Here is a 21,421-nt window from a genome sequence, read left to right on the forward strand (position 1 = left end):
GTGTGCCTACAGCCATGCTTTTGGCTGTATGAAAATTTTAGTGTGTAGTTACTTCTAAAGAAGTAAGTGCTGTTGATCTAGTTGGTAAGTGCAGTGCTAGTACAACAAAGCCCAAAGTGCTGGTTGTCTGGACGTGTTACCATAGCCCGCAAATAGTTTTTAACTTGTCTTTTCCTTGTAATGAAACACAAAATGTGCCAACTGTTTTTTATCTCGTGGCTCTTTCAGAAAGCTTTAGCTGAAAGATAGGCAGCTGAATTTCCTAACTAGACTAAGGAAGACACCACTGTATTAGATCGTTATGTAGGTGTTGTCTCAGTAGTTTTAAGGGGAGAAGTGCATTTGAGAAAATATGCAAATAAATTTTATACACATTTATATAGGTCTATATGTGCTAGTTATCTAGAGCTGAGTAGTTAGAATATACTTTATTTTCTAAGTTGTCTGTTTCCAGCTAGCTAACAGTTTTTAATTGGGATGCACAGCTTGCTTCAAAGGCCATAAAACATGCATTTCTGAAACATCTTCTAGAACTAGAAGATGAAACAACCTTTATGGATATTGCTATTTTATCATGAAGTTTTATCATTAAACTATTTCAAGGCATTAGCAGGAATGCTAACTTTTCAGTGTAATGAAGCATGTTACGTGATTGTATGGACTGAAAGTTATTTGGCTGTTGGATTGCTTTCCCATGGCGCCCTGGGAAACACTGTTCATAGACAAGAATGTTTGGAGGAGGCGGATGATGTAGGCCTTAAGTTTTTGAATTTTTTGTTTGTGGTTGGTTGTTGGGTTTTTTGGTTTGTTTATTTTGGACGTCTCAAATGCCTTTGGCAAAGCCTTGGTGATCCTCCATGCACACACTCCTTATCTGAGTTCAGTCTTGTTGCAGTGAGGCAGAAACTGCAAATGCTACCATGCTGGAGCATTTACACAGTCCAGCTCTGCTTGAAGGGTGGTAGATCTCTAGTGACTTTCTACGGTTCTCCAAAGATCTGCTGCTTTAGTGGCTTTGGAAATAACTCCTAACTGAGCTGCTGCTCAGTTTGGTGTACAGAAAATGAGTGAATATGCACACAAACCCACTATAGATACAGCTATGTGAATGTAGTACCAGTGTAAACAAAGTGGCAAGATTATTATTTTTGTGGGGTGGCTGCTCTGTATTTGACTAGAGCTATTTTGTATGTTCAACTCTAGTCAGCTCTGTGAAGAAGGCGTTTCTCAACAGTCTTCTGCATTGCTTGCAGACAGCAATATGCTTAGTTTCTAGTGTTATACACTTTTTCTTGTCCATGGCATGGCTCCCATGAAGTTTTTGAAAATAATGTTAAACTTGGAATATAACTTTGTCTGTCACTTCTAATTTCTGCACTAACAAAGTTCTCACTGAGCCATATCTATTGCGATGGGTTTCTTTTCTGCACTTCCATTCCAGATCCTACATAAACTGTATAATCCTTGCTGGAATACCAGGATCTGGCTTGGTAAAGCTCCAAGTAGGGCTGTCTTTTTCATTTTTTTTCTTGAATTTGTTTGAATCTCAACCTGTTAAAAAATCAGCTTTTCTGTACTAAAGCTGAATTCACCATTTTGCCTTGTAAGGCATTGTAATGTTCTCCCCCTTGCCCTAATTCTTTGCAGTGAAAATTTTTCTTTTTTTTTAATTACTTTGTGTAAATTAACTTTAATTAAGATCGTCTGCTGGCCCAGTGAATTTTGCTTACAGTTTGATTAAGGCTCCCATATCTAATTTTTTCCACTTTGCTATAATTACGTTTTTATGAAGGTTCATGTACTAAATCAGACTTGAAGATGAAAAAATATCTAAAACAATGTTTATAAGTTATTTAGTCATACCTAATTAAAATGGAAAGGTTTTTTGCATTGGTTAATCCTGTAAGTGATCATGATGCTCGAACTACTTATGTCAGAGGGAGTAAAATCCAAATTGTATGAAGACTATTTAGAGTATATCTGTTATTGGAATATTTTCTGGCAAACAGTCAGTATGCTCTGGTGTTTAGTTATGCCTTCACTGTTCTGTTTTTATTTGTCATGCTTTTCAACCTTTGTTAAATCTCATAATAGTTTTTGGCTGTTTGGATCTTTGCTTAATTATTAATAAGTTACTGGTTAGTTATCTTCACACAGTTACTTAAGAAAGGTGGTGAATAAAAAAAGATCTAATAATGATGTAAGGAATATGCTAATAAGCCAGGATACTGAAAGAGTATAAGTAAGATAAAATGAAAAACTTCGGCATTCCTTTGCATAATGCATGTGGCACACTGTCCTACCTATAGCACTCATCACCCCACCAGGAGCTTTCACTCTCATTTCCCATGAAACTTCCCAAGAAGTTCAAAAGCTATAGATGTTTGTCTTCTTTATATTTACTCTGTTAACGCTTTATATTAAGCTATTTATAGCTAAGATAAATAAAGCCAGAAATACATGTTATTGATATGTCACTGTCTTAACACTAGTGAAGATACGCTTAGGCGTCTGTTATGAAACTTGATGTTTTGTTCACAGAACAAGTGGGAAGCTGCTGTATTTGGGAAATTGAGGTCCTTAACTGATACTTCTGATACCGCTAAGCTTCTCTGTAAAAATACTATGATCGAATTAAAATATTTGTGTTATAAGGTATAATTGAAAGCAGAACATAAAGAAGAAAATAATTCCTGTTACCAGAAACCTCTCTTGTTCTTGCACTGAATATCAACAGCAAAATGGAACCCCTTTTCTGCATTGCACATCATCGCAGAGACGCTGTGATGATTTTTGCTTTCTGCACTGAATGTGTTAGCCAGCCAGCAAGCTGACAGCTGTTCTGCCTCATGAGAGCTCTCTTGAATCTAGAGGTGGCATTTTAAGCTGCTGGTTGCAGCTATATGAATATGTCAGATCTGGGTATCATGATAATTTAGAACTATTGTAATGACATCAGTAACTTATGTAACAGCATTGGAGGCTGTTGCATTGCTCAGTGTATTTCTGTATTATTAAAGAGTTAATGAAAGTGAGCATTATAACAGTGGTCCTCATATACCGTAGTGTCTCAGGAGTTGGATCTTGCTGAGTGAGTCTGTCATTCATTTTACTTATTGAATACTGTAGCTTTTTATACATTTATTTTTTTTTTAGTAGCAACACAACAGAATGGTACAACTGCCTAAATTAGACTAAGCTGTTCTGCCCAATAAGCAGCAGGCTTTTTTCCGCACCCACTCAGCACTGCAAATACGAAGCATTTCTGTCAGCCTGCAAACATAACCATGTCCACTTGAATAATTGTCAAGAACTGAGCAGTGTTCTAGAGGAGTATAAATACTAATCTTTAGGCAAGAAAACTAGACTGAAATTTAGGTTGTAAATTCTCAGGATCAGAGTATGACAAATAACATGCACCTACATGTTACTTCCTTTACAGAGAGATCGTTCACTGCCTGGAGGACTTGAAGCATGCTTTTGTGGTTTCAGTGTACTGTGGTAGTTTAAATTTGTTAAGCAGCTAGTTTCAGGACTTGCAGCACCTTCTTGGTCTGTACATTTGTTTTAAAAAATGAAAGAAAAAAACCCTCACATGATTTCTTTTAGCATCTTAAAAGTTGTGTGTGCACAACGGTTGTGTCCAAAATGAAGTCTGGATTGAGGGTCTTGTCATGAGCTTTAAATAAAAGCAATCAAATGTATCTGAAATGAACAAGCAGTGGTTTTGTTGCAAGGAAACCGTATGGAAGTTTCTTTTCTGTCCTCACTCCTCTCCCTCCCCAAAGCCCACTTTTTCCCTGAAGTGAGTAACCATGTTAATTTTGTGAAAACTGTCAGATTACAGTTTGACAGCTTCAGCATGAGAATTTTTTACTCTTTCTCTCCCCACATGGTGAAAGGTTATGTACCCTATTGCTGCTTATGTATATCTCCTCTTGGGAATTTGCATCTGTTTTCCAAATATTTTCATGAGATGGTAGACTTTGGAATAGCGGATTCTTCTCCCTTTCATAGAAAAGGCACGTAGAAATGTGTGAGTTAGGTTATACTGCAAAAATGATTTTTTTAATGTGATGGTTGAGTAGTTGTCAAATAACTGTAAAATTTAAGCAGCAGTTTGTCTCGTCATGCCAGTGATACTTTTGGCAAATTAAAGGATTATCCTCTTGTTAAACCGATTTCTGTAGTATTGACTACAGCAGCATAGTACCAGGTCTGCACCAAATGCTGTAGATACTACTTTTAAAAGAATAACCAGAAATAATTACTTTCTTAAGGCTCCAGTTCTTAGTGTGAGTCTGTCACTCTAAGTGGCTACTTCACTTATTAAGAACTGACTGAAATGAAGAATTGCAGCATGAGGAACTTCATAGCACTGTGTGGGATTTTCTGAGAGGGAAAAAGATATTTCAGACCTTTTCTCAAGTTAATTGGCTTCAGCTTGTTTATGTGTAGGAAACATCGAATGTCTATCTTTACTCATTCTGTACTTTGTCAGGAAGTCAGACTGGAGTAGGATAGGCAAGGTTAATAAGCTGTTTATGTGTGTGAGTTTTTCAGGTATGTTATCAACATCAAAACTATCATTCTTGAGTCTGCTTGCCATTTTTTAATTCCTTCTTCGTCCTTCTCTTGATTTAAGAATTCATCTGGTTGGTTTGTGGGGGTGTGTTTGCTGTCAGTGTGAGTATTTGAACAGGAGTCCTAGTGGCCTTATTCAGTGTTTTCTTGATGGAGAGTTCAGGGCCCTGTTGGGGAGGCGTTGCCAAAGTTCTCAGAGTGTTTGGTCCAACAGATTTTCAGATCTCCCTTTGCTCATGATACTTTTTGCATTCAAAATACTCAAACAGCATGTTTTCGTTTGAAGATGTATTTTTGTTACTGATGCTTAGGGACATTCTTGGGCACTAACCTCACAAAATGTTTCCTCAGCATACACTATTCAAAGTTTGTGCTTATTCTCTCTTACGGCTTGAAAGATATTTACTATATGCTTGTATTCAATATCTTTTGAAAGGGTTCTGTAATATTTATGTGCAAAAGTATTATGTTTGTTTAGCTTATCTGCCTTTTTTAATTTCTTTTAGCTGTTTTGGCAAAGTCTTTCTAAGTCTGTATAAGCTCTGTTGTTAATAAGGGTTTTGTATGTACAGCTATACCAGTAACATTCTGTTTTTATTTTAAAAGAACTTCAATATGTATTCCACATCCACTGCATTTGTAAGTTAAGGCTGATGTCTGTAATTGCATGGTGATTATAAAAGTCAAAGTGAGTTTTCAGAAGATATTTAGTACTTTATATTTAAAAATATGTAAATCTGAGTATTGGAAGTGGATATACTGAGTATTATTTAATGAATTGCAAAGTATTCAAATAAAAAGACTGTACAGAGAAATGAGTCCTCTTCACCCAAATTACTTTTCCCTTCTCAAACATTCATTATTTCGGGGGAAAAAAAAGAACAAAAAACAAGTATATATTTAAGGCTTACTCTAGCAATTTCAGCTTTTCTCTTCTGCTTTAATTTCTTTATCTGAAATGGTAATTTCATGTAATAACTTCAAAACTGGACGAGATCAGAAAGAAAGGATTTTGAACTTTTCTATGAGGCTTGTTGCAGTTGTGAATTCGTGCTCCTACAATTGAACAAAATATTTGGTTGACTGTTACTTTCCTTCTTAAAACTCCTCTGTGGTGGGTAGCAGTTGGAGGTGTCTGGATTCTTCTCTGAAGAACATACAGAGCTCTAGCAAGAGAATTTTTTCATCCATGCTTGTATATTAAATGTTGTTTATTAAAGTGGGGCTACAAGAGCCATCTCTTTTATTTAATATAGAACAGTAAACACTGCACGTTCTCTGACTGAAAGAGTATAGGCTACAAAAAAGCAGTACTAGAGGTAATACCATTTAGCATTACTAGTTAGGGTCATATATTCAGAAAATGGGTGTAAGAATACATGCTGTGGTGTTTAATTGTAACTGGCACTGGGATGTACTTGCTGCAGTGGAAATGAGTTCAGGTTACTTGTGCCAACAGGTTTGTGTTGCTTGTGAAAGAAAACTCAAAAGTGAAAGCAGGAGGAGAAATTTATGATTATTTATGCTTATTATTGGTTGCAGCAAATGCCTACAAAAAGTTGGGAGGATGTAGTTACGGGGCTCAAAGTTGTGAAATGTTGTTTTACATCTTTCAATTCATGTGAATGTTTTTCCGGCAGCCAAATTTTAGCATAAGAATAGAGTTATGTCTAAACTTCTGTCACACTTATAACACACATGCCATTTATGCTGAGATCTGTCATGTACCACACCATATTGAAGTTATGCTAAGGATTCAAACCTTTGACAATTGAAAATGTATATAATTCAGTGAACATTAGAATTGAAATAGAAATTTATTTTTAATTTTAAATGCAGATGTGAAATGTGGAGGTCATATTCTGATTTTTCTAATTTTTCTGAATTGTTGGTTAAGGACCTTTCTCTATTAATCTTACAATCTGCAAGAATATAGTGAGACATACTGCATGGGAAATCCTGCTGCACAGTGTATTTTGCTGTCATCAGCATGGGTGCCTTTCCTGTTTATTTTAAAGAGACATCACTTAAAACAGGTTGACTATAAGAGTGTAAAATACAAGAGAGAGGTTTAGAAAAACTGATAAAGCATGCTCAAAATGGGTGAAAAATCCATGTATGCGTAACAAAGATACAACAAGCATATTGCATATTATTCACACACACAGATTGCTATTCTATAAGAAACTACAGTCAATCTAGAGAACATAAAGTCTCGTTTATCAGAAAAACTCGAGGCCCCTATAATCCAAACCAGCAGAATTTTTACTAAATCAAAGGATGGAGAATTTATAGACAACATTTTGGAATTCAGTTTGCTGAAAAAGAGAAAGGAATTGCTCTTAAAAAAGCAGCTCTCCCCCAGACAAAACCATTAATGATGATAATCCAGAACTCTTAATAGCTGTAAAGAACAGAAATTTTCAGGCAGACCTCCTGTATTGATAGTCCTGTACAGTTTACTTCATGAGACCTGTTATTCCTCTCTTCTACTGTTTCACATTGCAGAAATCTAATTTTAGCATTATCTTTTTTTTTTTTAAAAAGCGAAGTCTGAAAAGCAGTAAAAGATCAGACTATAACCTTGTTACATCTATCTAAAATACTAGTTACAGAAACAAGTGTGGTTTTCACAACAGTGTGGAGAAAACAGATCAGTTTTTTATGGTTGTTTTTTTTTAAGCTTTGAACAACAGACATAGAAGAGGAGACTTCTGTTTCAAGTCGGTGCATAAAAAAGGAAGTCAGCCTTTGGCTTGTGTAAAGATTTGCAGTTTAATTTTAAAAAGTGAAAAGAAATCAAACCATACTGTCAAAATACAAAAACATTTTCTCCATCTCATTCTGCCACAAAATGAATTGGTATTCATTATTGATTATTTAATATCATCTATTAGTACTTCTCAAATACAGTACTTGTTCAATAGCCAAAATAAATACAGAGTTTTAACTTGGAAGCATGTAAGTTCTTCCTGTTGTGTACAGGGGGATTTCTACACTTACATATTGAGTAATACTTAGAGTTCAGTATGATTGTTTTGCATTGTTTGTATGTGGTTGTCTCGCATACAGAGTGATAAATGCTAGGACACTACCAGAGAAGAAAATGATTGTGTTTTGCAAATTCAAAGTATGCTTATTTTCATTGAGGATATTTTCTTCAGAGTATCTTGGAGTTGGGTGGATGGATTCAAATTCTGAGATCATTGTGGGGTGGACAGTATTCCTAAGATTTCCAAAATCATCATGGTGGGGAGGGGTGAAAGCACTCATTGCTTGCTGTATTTAAAGAGTTTTTTGAATTTGTTTGGGTTTGAGGTTGGTGGTTTAATTTTTGTTACACCTTTTGGAGTGTGGCTTTCCAGACAAGAATTTTCATTTTTCTACTCTGCTTATGAGAGAGGAATTACTTTAAACTGCACATGAGGTTGTTATGTATTTGCTACTGTAGGAGCTGGAGAATTAAAGTACATATTGAAGTATGTTGCAGTAGCTAACAGCAGTGAGTTTTTACCTTCTAGAACTACTCTTGCTTTTTCTCCTCCCCTCCGTTTTGAGTGTATGTGTTGTCATTTAAGTCAATTGTAATAGATTTTGAACAATGTCAGGTGACTGTTATCAGATGATAACCATATTTGTGGAAATGGAAATAAAAAAACCCCAGTTTGCAATGTTCTATCTGATTTTTGTGGAGAATAGAAAGGCGAAGAAAAGAATTTGGTGTTATCATGTGAAAATTGTCCTCTCCCCCAAAGATTGTTTTCCTGTTATGACTGTAGATAGATAATATGAAAATAGCACAGTAATTTTCTGAGTCATAATTCAGCTTGAGACTGGGAGAGGACTGAAGCTCTCCTGTAGTGACATTAAAGTGGCATGAAGGAACAGTAAAAAAAAAAAAAAAATAAAAAAAGGAAAAATAAGAAGAAAAATTTGCAAATTCTAACATTGAGAAGTTATGAAAGGAGGCCTTAGGGCCTTTGGGGGGCTGCACTGTTCAGTATCGGGCTTTCAGATGATGTGCTCAGGTGCTAGCAGTGTGAAAGAGACCATGCAGTCCTATCGCCCTTGCTAGAGGAGGTTATGTGCCTGCTTCCAAGATTTCTTGCTGCTTGAACAGTATTTTCTTCTGGATAAAGAATTGTTAAATCTGAATGGGAGCAAATCAGATGTGATATTTGAAGGAAAACATTTCTGAACAATTTTCAGTTGGTTTGCAATCTGTTTTTTGATTAATAGTATATATTCGTGTTTTGTCAGTTTAGTGTGTGCAGGTTCTTCCAGAATGTAGAATCTGAATGCCACAGAATGCTGTGGTATCACCCCTAGCAGCTCAAGTTGCTTTGACAGCATGAAATTCTGAAACTGCCTGCTCTCTAGAGGATGCTGAGTTAAGTCTGAAGCTCTGATGTTTATCTTCAGAGCGCTGCTGGACCCAGGCTGTCCAGAAGATCTGAGGTTGGATTCTGACTGATCTGCTTCCTTTGCTTAGTGGATATGTTTGCATAAAGGATGTTGCTTGCTGTGCAGGAGATAGCGTCTTTGGGGCGAGGAATTAGGCAGCATCATATGGTGGTGGATTTGGTTTCTTCTGCCCAGTGTCTAAAATTCATGTAGTTTTAATGAACTACGTTCAGATTTTTAATTAAGCTTCAGCATTGAAATTTCGTTTGCTTTAATGTGGAAGAGATTGGGAACTGTCATTTTAGTCTGCATTGCAACTAGTGGACTTCTGTGCTGGAACAGTGTTTGTGTGATGCTCATATTCAGTGCAACTTCCTAACCACAGTTTAATTTTACTTTTTTCTTAGTTATTTTTGCTAGACAGAATGTGCAGTTAGATGCCCCAGTGCCATTTTTCCCCTCTTGGTGTAGTTCGTTAGAACACTACTATTAACTTTGATCACCACCCAAACAAGCTAACTGTATCACACAACCAGTGTGTATTTGTTAAATCCTGCCTGGTTTTGTGGGGTTTGAGGTCTTCCTTTGGTTTATGCTACATAATGGGATTAGATGGTTTAAGAAAACGCTGCTGTTCTGCCTGATAAATCACTGTCTCACCATTTCATTAGTTACTGTCTTTGAATTATGAAGCATTAAATTGTTTTCTGCAGTATTCTTGCATGCTCTGTCAGGTTTTACTCTGTAACACCACTACGGAGTTCATTGTAGATTACTGCTCATGAAACATTATAATAAAATTTTATCAGGCATATTGAATAATGTGCTACTTAACGTGCATATACAGCTTATGCCATTTTAAGTTCTTTGTTGGTGTGCATGAGACCATCAGCTTCTATACTGAAGTGCTCCATACTTGTAGATTGAATTTAGATGTCTAAAATGGATAATGAGCTCTTAAATTTCCCTTCATTGTCTTTGTACCTGTTATGGAGATCACATGATAATATTATATGAACCCTTTTTCTTTAGGATTTCAAAATCAGGATTTTTCAGTTAATCTGCTTTTTATGGTATTCATATGTAGGTAGTAATAAGATTCTTTAAAATCATATTTAAGAGTCAGAGAGTGATTTTTTTTTTTTTTTTTTTAATTTTTTTTTTAATAGCCTAGATCACTTCTGTGTAAGTGTATTCATTTGTAATGAGGCAGGGCTGACTTTTCCCCATTAGCAGTCACCCAGTGTTACACTCAGAATTACTGATTTCATCATTGGAGAGTTACGGAAGTATTTTTTTGCATTTGTTTTGGAGACTTAGGCAGCTGACGCTGTTTCATTCTGAATAGTTCATTCTATCTTCCTGTGAGGTCCTCTGTGCAATATTGTTTGGATATATTCTAGGCAATTATTTCTCTGGAAAAGAAAGGTGATACTGGGCAATCTTACATATCTGTACTCTGTTTTAAGAAGTACCTCTTGAGTGTTTTTCAATTACTTTGGTAGGAAATGTTTTGGTCTTTTATATGTATTGGTTGTATCAGTTTCAGATGTTAACTTCTGTAATTTAGTTACTATTTTAATCTATTTGCAGATGCGATGCAGATCCATCTGCCCTAGCTAAATATGTTCTGGCTTTGGTAAAGAAGGATAAAAGTGAAAAGGAACTGAAGGCATTGTGTGTTGATCAGCTGGATGTATTTCTTCAGAAAGGTATGGTCTTTTGTCATAGCAATTAAGCTCGAGTGAAAAAGTCTGTCTTAATTAATTCAAAAATCTTTTACTGTAGAATAATGCATTTCTGTCTTTGTTAGCTTTGTTGCTTTGAAGTATGTAATTCAGTTTTCATGACATTTTTTAAAAACAGGTGTATATGTATGTATTAGGTCTATGTTTTGTGTCTGTTTGTATTCCTGGAAGAAAATTACAAATGTGAAGAGTTATTGCCAGAATTAGGAGTGTTTGAGCTCTGTATATATTCCATAAATCTTTCAGATGTTAAAAAACTTTGTGAAACGTTATTATTGACATGTTTCTTGACTCTGTGAATGTCCTTTTAAAATACAAAATTAGCAGCAGAGTATTAAAAAAAAACCAAAACCCAACAACCAAACTCTTCATTGTTTTAACTTTTTGGTGAATGCTGAATTTTTTAAGTACATAATTTTCTTAATTTTTAAATCAAATGTTAACTGAGTCTTGAATAATGGCTATTTGTACACTCTCTTTACTTTTAGAAACTCAGATATTTGTGGAAAAGCTGTTTGATGCTGTGAATACAAAAAGCTATCTACCTCCACCAGAACAGCCATCGTCAGGAAGCCTGAAAGTAGAATTTTTTCAGCACCAGGAAAAAGAGACAAAAAAAGAAGAGGTAGGCATGGATTTTAATTTAGATGTATGTCTTTTTTTCCTCATTCCTGTAGTTTGCTTGCATGGCTCAACTTCATCATGTTTGTTTATTAAGAATAGTCCCAAAACTTGTCCTGCAGCATTAAAATATGTCAAAAGATTTGTGCCTAGTATGTTGAGTACTGCTGCACAATTTTTCTAAACGTTAGTGGGTGTTTCAAAGGTAAACCAAAGGGGTTCTGCTTAGCCAAATGTAAATAAAGCTGTTGGGTAGTGCAGGAGTTGCAGTACAACCTACATTAGGTTTTTTGCTCAGAATTGCCATTGTAGTTATGCTGCCCTTTTATTCAGCATAAATCCAGGCTGCCATTCCAAATGGCAGTCCTCATTCCTCCAGCTGCTTTATCCAGATAACCTCCTTACTCTGACACAAGTGTTTATGTTGCTCTTTGAGCCAGAAGAGTAGGTTTGTCCTTTTCGACAGCAGCCTACGTTTGACTGCATCAAAGTCTCATGGGACCTCACTTGGAATATTGTGTACAGTTCTAGTGTCCTCAGCATGAAAAGGACATGGAGCTGTTGGAGCAAGTCCAGGGGAGGGCCATGAGGATGATAAGGGGGCTGGAGCACCTCCCATATGAAGACAGGCTGAGAAAGTTGGGGCTGTTCAGCCTGGAGAAGAGAAGGCAGTGTGGAGACCTCATAGCAGCCTTCCAGTATCTGAAGGGGGTCTATAAGGATGCTGGGGAGGGACTCTTCCTTAGAGACTGTAGTGATAGGACAAGGGGTAATGGCTTCAAACTTAAACAGGGGAAGTTTAGATTAGATATAAGGAAGAAGTTCTTTACAGTGAGGGTGGTGAAGCACTGGAATGGGTTGCCCAAGGAAGTTGTGAATGCTCCTTCCCTGGCGATGTTGAAGGCCGGCTTGGACAGAGTCTTGGGTGACATGGTTTAGTGCGTGTGGTATCCCTGCCCACGGCAGGGGGGTTGGAACTAGATGATGTTAAGGTCCTTTCCAACACTAACTATTCTATGATTATATGATCAGAACCCGCTAACCTGCTCATGAAGAAAAGACCTTACGTGTCAGTTGTTGAATATTCGCGTCTTTCCAGATCTGTCACTGCACCTTAGTATGGATTTCTGTCTATTTGTAGCAAAAGAGGTGTATTTTCAGTGCAGCACAATAGGGGTTGCTTATTCTGCTTCATTTCTCCCAACCTGTGGTTTGAATATTCCTAGAAATAGAAATCTAGTATGTTACGAAGGTTCTCTAATTGCATTATATGCAAAAATGTTGTTTCAGTTCAATGTTACGGCTGACTTTGCTTGGTATTTTGAGTTTATTTGATTGTGCAGAGGTCTCCATTGTAGTGTCCTCATGTTTTAATCTAATGTATATACTTTAAATTCAGGTAGTTAAAGAGGAGGAGCGAGAGAAAAAGTTCTCCAGAAGATTAAATCATAGCCCTCCTCAGTCAAGTTCTCGCTACAGAGATACCAGGTAATAAATTTTTTTAGCCTATTGTATTACATCAGTAATAAGATGGATTTTTATGATGATCTGTCTGTATGGTTACCTAATAAGGCTAAAAATAAGACTTTTATCGCTTTTATGCGTATGTAGTTAGGTGGCTAGTGTATAAGTGATAGTGTAAATCATCTCAGAGTTGTGCACAACTATCACATTTGAATTTTAAGGTTAACTTTTATGTTAGATTTGTGGTTTGTATTGCAACACTTGCTGTGCTAGATACTGAGATTGAATTGTGATATTTTTTTATTTGGAAGCCTTCCCTTCAGTAACTGTTTCCTTTTTGGTGTTTCCAACTTGAGGAAGGTGCATTATCGGGCAGAAACAGGATTTATGGATGGTGAAATACATAAACCAAATGAAAGAATTTTAGAAGTCTTCTGAGAAGAAAGGAAGGGCCATAGTTAGGTTCTATTTGTAGGGGTTTTTTTCTAATTTTCCATTACCATTTCTCGAGGTTTATAATGGTGGTTAAGGTTTTAAATTATGGCTTCATAATTCTTCTAATTAATTTACAAAATTACATATTTAGGAGCCGTGATGAAAGAAAAAAAGATGAACGTTCTCGGAAGAGGGATTATGACCGAAATCCTCCCAGAAGAGATTCCTATAGGGATCGATATAACAGAAGAAGAGGAAGGAGTCGGAGCTACAGCAGGAGTCGAAGTAGAAGTTGGAGCAAAGAGAGATTGCGGGACCGAGATCGAGACCGGAGCAGAAGCCGGAGCAGAACACGAAGCAGAGGTACCAACAGTTGGTCTCTAAGACACGGTGAATGTTGCCTACACTATGTTCATGATGTACCAAATTCTTTGTTCAAATTTAGCTTGGTTTTCTGTAGAAATAAGGCGTATGTGATTATATCTTCAGTGCTTGTTTTCACCTCTTTTCCTCCATTCTTCTCTAATACCTTTGACTGTGTTGGCCACTTTTAAGCAATGTTTGGAAGACAGGCAGAAAAATCCAGTTTTGAGAAACTCAGAATCTGGTTTGGGAAGGTACAGAAATTAATAACCATGTACAAAGAAAGAACTGACAGAAATTACCAGCAAAGGACTGTCAAGCAGAACAGTACAACTCTGTTCTTTTTGTCTTGTCCCCTCCTTGGCAACATAGAGAGGGGCTGAAATTATTACAGTAAATATTTGCATGTGCACACATCTGTAGGACTTCAGTACAGTAGTTTTTCAAATTAAACTTCTTTAAAAGCAAAGCTGTTTATTCAGCTGAAAAGTATGCTTTTTCTCCCAGTAGTTGTTACTGTAAGTTGGAAAAGAATACTGAGAGTATTTTTATATCTTTGTCCTGTCTTAAGACAATGTAAATATAAAAATAGTCTGGTTTAAGTCTCCTGTATATTCGTTTTCTTTGTGTGGAATGGGCCTTTCTAACTCAGCCTTAAAAGTAGGTGCGTGGAGTTCCTGAAAATATGTGAGCAGGTGTTTTCCAAACAACTTGCAAACGAAGTTAAATAACATTCAGCAGTTTAACTGAAAGATTGCAATATGATTCAATGTTAATTTAAGCTTTGTTTTACATGAACTACAATGGTAATATCTTACAGACAATATCTTACAGGGAAAGCTTTGTTTCTTTTTCTAAACGCATTAAGAAAAGCTTGTTTTACCCACACTTACCTGCCATCTTTAAGCATTTTTATTAATGTCCCTTTAATATGGGGTTATTTGAGTCTACCAGCTTATCTCATGACAGAACTCTTGTGTCTTAATCTGGATACTTACTGTTTATTTGATGGTAATATTAGAAAATGAAGAGAATAGTTTGCATGTATTCAGAATAAAAGGTCATGTTGCTGCTGCGTCTGACCTGGAGTGTTCCACACCTGTCAAGCATTATTACTTGTCCAGTCGTTGCAAAGCTTTGCATGTGATAAGTACATGCATTTGAATGCAGATAGAATGAAGATAAACAACATGAAGATGCAATAACAATCATATCTTGAAACACAAAAGATGTGTAACTTTTATAATTTTTTCGAGTGGTGGCTACCTTTTTCTTGCCCGTAGCTTCCGTTTATTCAGAGTAACTTTCCATCCGAAGTTCTTAGGATATATATGCATCTCTATAGAAGATGTACTCTGCTTGAAGTTGAATAGGGTTTCTGCTTAACTGTGGATATAGCTGTTGTTGAAATACCCCAGTGGCTGACTGTGTACTTTTAAGATTATTATTTTTCTGATTAAACCTTTGGAATGTAAAATCATGGAATGGTTGAGGTTGGAAAATATCTCTGAAAGTCATGTAGTCCAACACCCTTTCTCAAAGCAGATGAACTGGAGCAGGTTGCTCAGGATCCTGTCTGGTTGGATTTTTAAAAACTTGAGGGTGAAGACTCTACAGGCACTCTGGGCAACCTGTAGAATGTTTCAATTATCATTCGTATATTTTGAAGTGAACTGATTTGGAATAAAGATACGCAGGTTAGTGACTTAGTGGTGAAAATGTGCAGAAGGAATCATCCAATATAACTTGTTTGTTGTATTACAGAAAGGGATTTGGGAAAGCCAAAATATGATATGGATAGAACAGATCCGTTAGAGAACAATTATACTCCAGTTTCTTCTGTGACAAATATTTCATCTGGCCACTACCCTGTCCCTACGCTGAGCAGCACCATTACTGTTATTGCTCCTGCTCATCATGGAAATAACACTACTGAAAGCTGGTCGGAGTTCCATGAAGAGCAGCTGGACCACAACTCCTATGGAAGACCTCCGCTGCCAAAGAAGCGCTGTCGAGATTATGATGGTAAGTCTGTATTTTTTTTTTAATTGCTTCCTGCAGCTGTGATTGGCCCCTTTCTGAAAAGATTGAGGTAATATTCCTTTCTTTTTCTGATCTTCTCTAATACTAGTTTCTATTATACAACTGTTGAATGCAGATTTTGTCCCATTTTTTATTAACTTAGCCTTTAGACAGCTTTGTTTATTAGGGTTTATATAGTCTTTTTAGTTACCAGAATTATTTTACATTGATGAAAAATAATATATTAAAAAGTTAAAAAAAAAAATAAAAATCCAATTTTACCAAGGTTTTCTGTCTTATGTCATGTTCACATCAAATAGTGTATTTGGTAGTTTTGACCATGGTGAGCACCTTATTGACTTCCTAACTTTTCGATCCTATCCAAGAGATAATTTTTAACTAGAAGGGTCTAGAGCCACAGCTTGCCAGGCTCGTGTTAATCCATTTTTTCTGTGTAGAAGTTTCTTCAAATCGTGTGGGGTTTTGTGCTTATCTGTGTCTAAAGCTATCATTTTGCATGTCTTGTGCCAAATCCACACAAGAGGCTACTGCAGTTGGCAGTGTCTTCATTAAATTCAGCCAGTCAACCTGTTAGCTGAGAAGAGTTTAAATTTCCCACTAAAGTGTTTTTCTGAGCTTTTTTTGTTGTTGTATACCGCAATGATGACTTTAAGATCCAGGTTTGCATTCAAACTCTGATTAGTTGGGGTTTATTTAAGTAAAGAAAATGAGAGGCTGAGCTCTCAAGTGTTGGCAGAGTTGTACTTGTGAAGAATGGCTTTGCCAGTATATGTCACAGCAATACTGTGGAGCAGGTAGAGTTGTGAAAGTGTAGTTTTCTTTTGAAGTTTTCTTCTAACGCATGCTGAGCTGCAGAACATTGTGTCATCATGGTCTCCCAGCTCTACAGTTTTGTGTTTGGCTTTTTGGTTTGGGTTTTGTTTTTTTTTTTTCTGGTTGGTTGGTTGGTTTTTTGCCTTCCCTTTTTGTTTGTTTGTTTGTTTGTTTTGGTTTTTTCTTTAGAAAGGAACAAAACTTGCAGGCTAATAAACTTTTGAAATAACATTTCCAGGCATGACACTGGGACTTTGTTCCTCTAACTTTGTCTTCTGTAGCAGCTTATTGTTTCCAGTTTCTGAGTATGAAGCAAATGGTAATGTGTTGAAAAACTGGGATGTAGTTGTCCTCAAATTTTTACTGTTTTGTTGTTTTTGATTTTTGCCACACTACATTTCTGACTCTTACTAAAATCTCTCAGTAGATGCCTCTTCCGTTTGCTTTTCTTCTGTCTGTTTGTGTCTTCTAAATTTATAAGCTCATCTCTCTCTTCAGTGGCTACGTGGTTCCAACAGACTGCTCTTCCTATGTGCGCTTTTCCATTTTCTACTTGAGTCTCTGCAGAACTTCTGTTAGTTCTTAATGTTTTAATTTATATGTTAGGTAGCTCTTCCTGAAGATGAGGTGATACAGACTTTTTTTCAACAGCATGTTTTAGGAAGTGGACACTCAGCTTTCTTCCTATTTTACCAGAAGATGTTTTGAACTTTCGCTCCATATTACATTGAATTGTATTAGGTTTTTTCTTTTTGTGGGTTGTTTGCCTTGTATTGCGTGGTTTTTCTTCGTTCTGTTTCGGGGGGGGGGCTGGTGCTAAACAGGTAATTGTAGAATCATAGGTTTGGATTGAAGGAACATTTAAAGATCATCTAGTCCATCTGCCCTGCAGTGATGGACAATGTCCTTGCAAGGGACATCTTCAACTAGATCAGGTTTGCTCAGAGCCCTATCCAACCTGACCTTGAACACTTCCAGGGATGGGGCATCCACAACTTCTCTGGGCAACCTGTTCCAGTGTCTCACCATCCTCATCATAAAGATTTCTTCCTTATATCTAATTTGATTCTATACTCTTAGGTTATAACTGTAACCCCTTGTCCTGTTGCTGTAGGCTCTTTATTAAAAAGTCTCTCCCCATCTTTCTTACAAGCCCCTTTAAAGTATTGAAAGGCCGCAATAAGGTCTCCCTGCAGCCTTCTCTCCAGGCTGTGAACAACCCCAACTCTCTCAGCCTTTCCTCATAGGAGAGGTGTTCTATCTCTCTGATAATTTTTGTGGCCCTCCTCTGGACCTACTCCAATTCAGTGTAAAAGAAAATAAATGAATTCATATTCATTTTTGAGTATGTGTATTTCATATTTACACATGTATGCATATATATTCATATACAATACATATATATGTAAATAACAAATATTCGCTTTTACATAATCTCATTTAACTACAGCAAAATGTGCTCATTCTTCCTGAAATAATTGCAAAAGAGGAAGAAGAACTGGAGTGAATTTTCCCATGTCAGAATTCTGTAATATTAACTTTAATAAGGGCTTCTCAATCCCAGTAATTGCACTTAGAAGCACTGTGCTTTTGTTAATGAGATGATATCTAGATTTCATTTTTTGCTTTCACAATTTGTTACAATTCAGTGTAGAATTAATTCTTCAAGGAAAAATCTATCTTCTGTATTTATTCTGCTGGAATGTTGCTGCAGTCTTTCTGTGTGCTGATTGTTAAGAATAAAGTCAAATAGTCAATTTAATTTTCCAGTATAAATTTCTGCTGGCTCTTAATGTACAAACTGCTGCATTACACATAAAATGTTTCATATCTACTCTGAATCAAACTACAGCTTTTGAATACTAACAACAATTCCTTTTGCTTTTGATTTTTTCAGAAAAGGGTTTCTGTATGCGAGGAGACATGTGCCCTTTTGATCATGGAAGTGATCCAGTAGTGGTAGAAGATGTAAATCTTCCTGGCATTCTGCCTTTTCCAGCACAACCCCCTGTAGTCGAAGGACCACCTCCTCCTGGACTTCCTCCCCCTCCACCAATTCTGAGTCCTCCTCCTGTTAACCTTAGACCTCCAGTACCGCCACCAGGCCCCCTACCACCTAGCCTTCCACCTGTAACAGGTAATTAAAAAGATTAAACCCCCTCTTTTAGTATCCCCCAGTAACCCCCCCCCCCAGTAATTGTTGCAAACTTGATTGTTTTAAAATTTGCACGTTAAATGTGGACCTTGAATATAGAATAATATTCTAATTGTGCTTAAGCAAAAGCATGGCTTGGCAAAACTCAATTCCTTGAGTTTTATTGAAGTCCACAACAGACTGCTGTTAGAGAAGAAGGGAAAATCCTGGAAACAACAGATTTGGCATTTTGTTTGTAGTAATAGAGATTTCATTGCCACATCAGCTTTACACCTGGAATTGTAATTTGTGGTTGATTTTGAAACTAAACTTGTAAAGTAACTAAAAAAGATAAATTCTTCAGCTTGTTTACTCTTGTATTCGAAAGTACTTTGGCTCAAGCACTAAAAATTACATGAAGACTTGTGTACCTGGCTCACCTTTATAAGACAGCAGTTTAGTGTTCAGTTCTCTTGTGTGGTTTAAAAACTGTGACTTTAGTTTTATGTGATTATTTCTTTCTCTCTCTTTTTTTTTTTTTTTTTTAAAGCAAGTTAGACATCTCGCTTGGTAAAATTATTTGAGAGTGATTGATATTTGGTATTGCTTGGAAGTTTCTTAAACTGTTTTCGTTTCCAGTTGATAGGATAAGATCTGAATGTATTTATTTCACTTAGTACAGAGAGTAATGTGTTGCTGGGGTGATCAGTTCTGCCTCACATGCTATTTCTAGATCTGTGTGGAAAGTCCAAATATGTGACTTTGTATCTTTTTCCGAAAACTGATTTTGCCAGTGATTAAATTGCAGGTCATATGTGACTCCTCAGCTTCGAAAGTGTCACATTACCTGTTGTTTAAAAAAAATAAAAAAATCAAACTAAACAAACAAAAAAATCCCTCAGTTTTAAGAAGGTCCCTTTGACTTTCCACTGGAGTTGTAGGTTTCTTCTTGGGTGTTCAGAAAAATAATTTCAGTTAAGCTGGTTATTGTCGTTGTAAGATATTTTTGTTATGCACTGTTAAAAAATAGAATTTGTTTCTATGAAGGGGTTTTACAAAGCTTTAATGCTCTTCTGTTGGTGAAGGTAAACACTAGGTTAGCATTTCGCTTATAGCAAGAAGGTGTTTGGAGAAATGTTATTAAATTCTTTTCTCTGTAATCTAAGTTCTGAGTCATTGGCTGGTAGGGATGATTTCATATGAACGAATGCTACGGCATCATGTCCCTATTCCTACCCTCTCACACCCTGTTTTTAAATAGCCTTACAAACATTTCAGATCAATTTCCTTATGTGTTGAATGTAATGTAAGCGTAGTGGATAATTAAATGAATACAATGTTTTCCTTTGGTTTTGACAGGACCACCCCCTCCACTTCCCCCATTGCAGCCTGCTGGCATGGATGCCCCCCCAAACTCAGCAACTAGCTCAGTTCCTACCGTTGTTACAACGGGTATTCATCACCAGCCGCCTCCTGCTCCACCCTCTCTTTTTACAGCAGGTGTAGTACTGAGGCTTTGCCCACAAGGTTTGCTAAATAGAATAACATTGATTCATATTATATTGTACTGTTTAGAGATTATAACTGTGTAATTTGGGACAATTAAGTTTGTATCATTTAGACTGTGACAGTAACTGTTTTTTTCAAAGTATAGTTCAGGACAGTAGTAAAATCTGCATGTAAAGTGTGAATCTGGACAATGGAATAATATTTTCACTGTGTTTAAGCAGAAAACGTGGCATGGCAGGTTCTTTTAAGATAGTTGTTATATAACTCTTCCATTGTAATTGTATCTTGTAATTAAATGAAATACTGTATCTGAAAGCTTAGGGGGTTTAACTGCAATTTATTTTAATTAGACAATTTCTTTGTTACCAGAAACGTATGACACAGATGGCTATAATCCAGAAGCTCCAAGTATAACAAATACTTCAAGACCTATGTATAGACATAGAGTACATGCCCAAAGACCAAATTTGATAGGACTCACATCAGGTGATATGGATCTACCACCCAGAGGTATGCTCTCAAAGCTATATTCAGTTTAGCTGGTTTTCTTTTATTAATGGAGATTGAGGCAGTTTTTAGAGAATACGATAATGGAAAACTCTGCATTTCTTTAAAACCTTCTGGAATTAAGAGAAGTTCAGTTGAATAGGGAATTTTCATCATAGTTGCTTTGTGTGTGCATTTTTACACGTAAAATGAAACCTCTTTCTAGAGTATTGCACGGTTTACACTTGGCTGTAATAACTGATCACTTTGTACTCTTCTATACAGAAAAATATTACTGATTCTCAGTATCTTAGGATGATTGTTGCTGCAGAAAGGAAGGAGTCATTTTTATTTGGTAGCAGGCAGTTATTCGTGAGTAATCTTAACCTCATAGTTCCTGTGGCCCTGAGAAGCACCAGCACACAAAATGAGAAGAGAAGAAGGATAAAACCGTTTTTGTTTGAATGTGATTTTATTTACGTTTGTATGTATTTGATTTAATCTTACTATATTTCTGTTAGTGTATTTTCAGCAAGGAGTCCTTCAGTAGTATTCCCGTTCTTCTGTAAGAGTCACTCCTCTCCCACCCCATCCCTAAATCTTCTCCTGGGTATTAGTGCTCTGGAGTACTGTACATTTTCTATCGTGAGGTTTTTTGTGCATGCCATCAGATGGAGGTGTTATCAGAAATGGTGTGAGCCTCAGAGTATTTTATGGGATACTGTGAATCAGAGCAGAGTGCAGTCACCTTGAGGCAGGTGCCTTCTGTCACACTTCTTGTTTTCCTTATGTGTGATGTTATTGTGACGAAATGAAA

General features: G+C 36.5%; 1 protein-coding gene across 12 annotated transcripts in view; it reads left to right on the plus strand.

The window, feature by feature from the left end:
• Positions 1-21,421, plus strand: part of RBM26 (RNA binding motif protein 26) — a 53,353-nt gene that overhangs the window by 2,961 nt on the left and 28,971 nt on the right. For 6 of the 12 annotated variants that reach the window (XM_030472804.2, XM_030472875.2, XM_030472842.2 and 3 more), the window contains exons 2-9: positions 10,582-10,700; positions 11,225-11,361; positions 12,757-12,845; positions 13,408-13,646; positions 15,384-15,644; positions 18,373-18,612; positions 19,969-20,136; positions 20,488-20,628. In XM_030472804.2, coding sequence (XP_030328664.1) covers positions 10,582-10,700; positions 11,225-11,361; positions 12,757-12,845; positions 13,408-13,646; positions 15,384-15,644; positions 18,373-18,612; positions 19,969-20,136; positions 20,488-20,628 — 1,394 coding nt within the window. The remainder of the gene's footprint in view (positions 1-10,581; positions 10,701-11,224; positions 11,362-12,756; positions 12,846-13,407; positions 13,647-15,383; positions 15,645-18,372; positions 18,613-19,968; positions 20,137-20,487; positions 20,629-21,421) is intronic. The other 6 variants (XM_030472823.2, XM_030472859.2, XM_030472814.2 and 3 more) reach the window with 3 other exon arrangements.

This window comes from Strigops habroptila, chromosome 2, assembly GCF_004027225.2.
Source record: "Strigops habroptila isolate Jane chromosome 2, bStrHab1.2.pri, whole genome shotgun sequence".
NCBI classification, from domain to species: Eukaryota; Metazoa; Chordata; class Aves; order Psittaciformes; family Psittacidae; genus Strigops; species Strigops habroptila.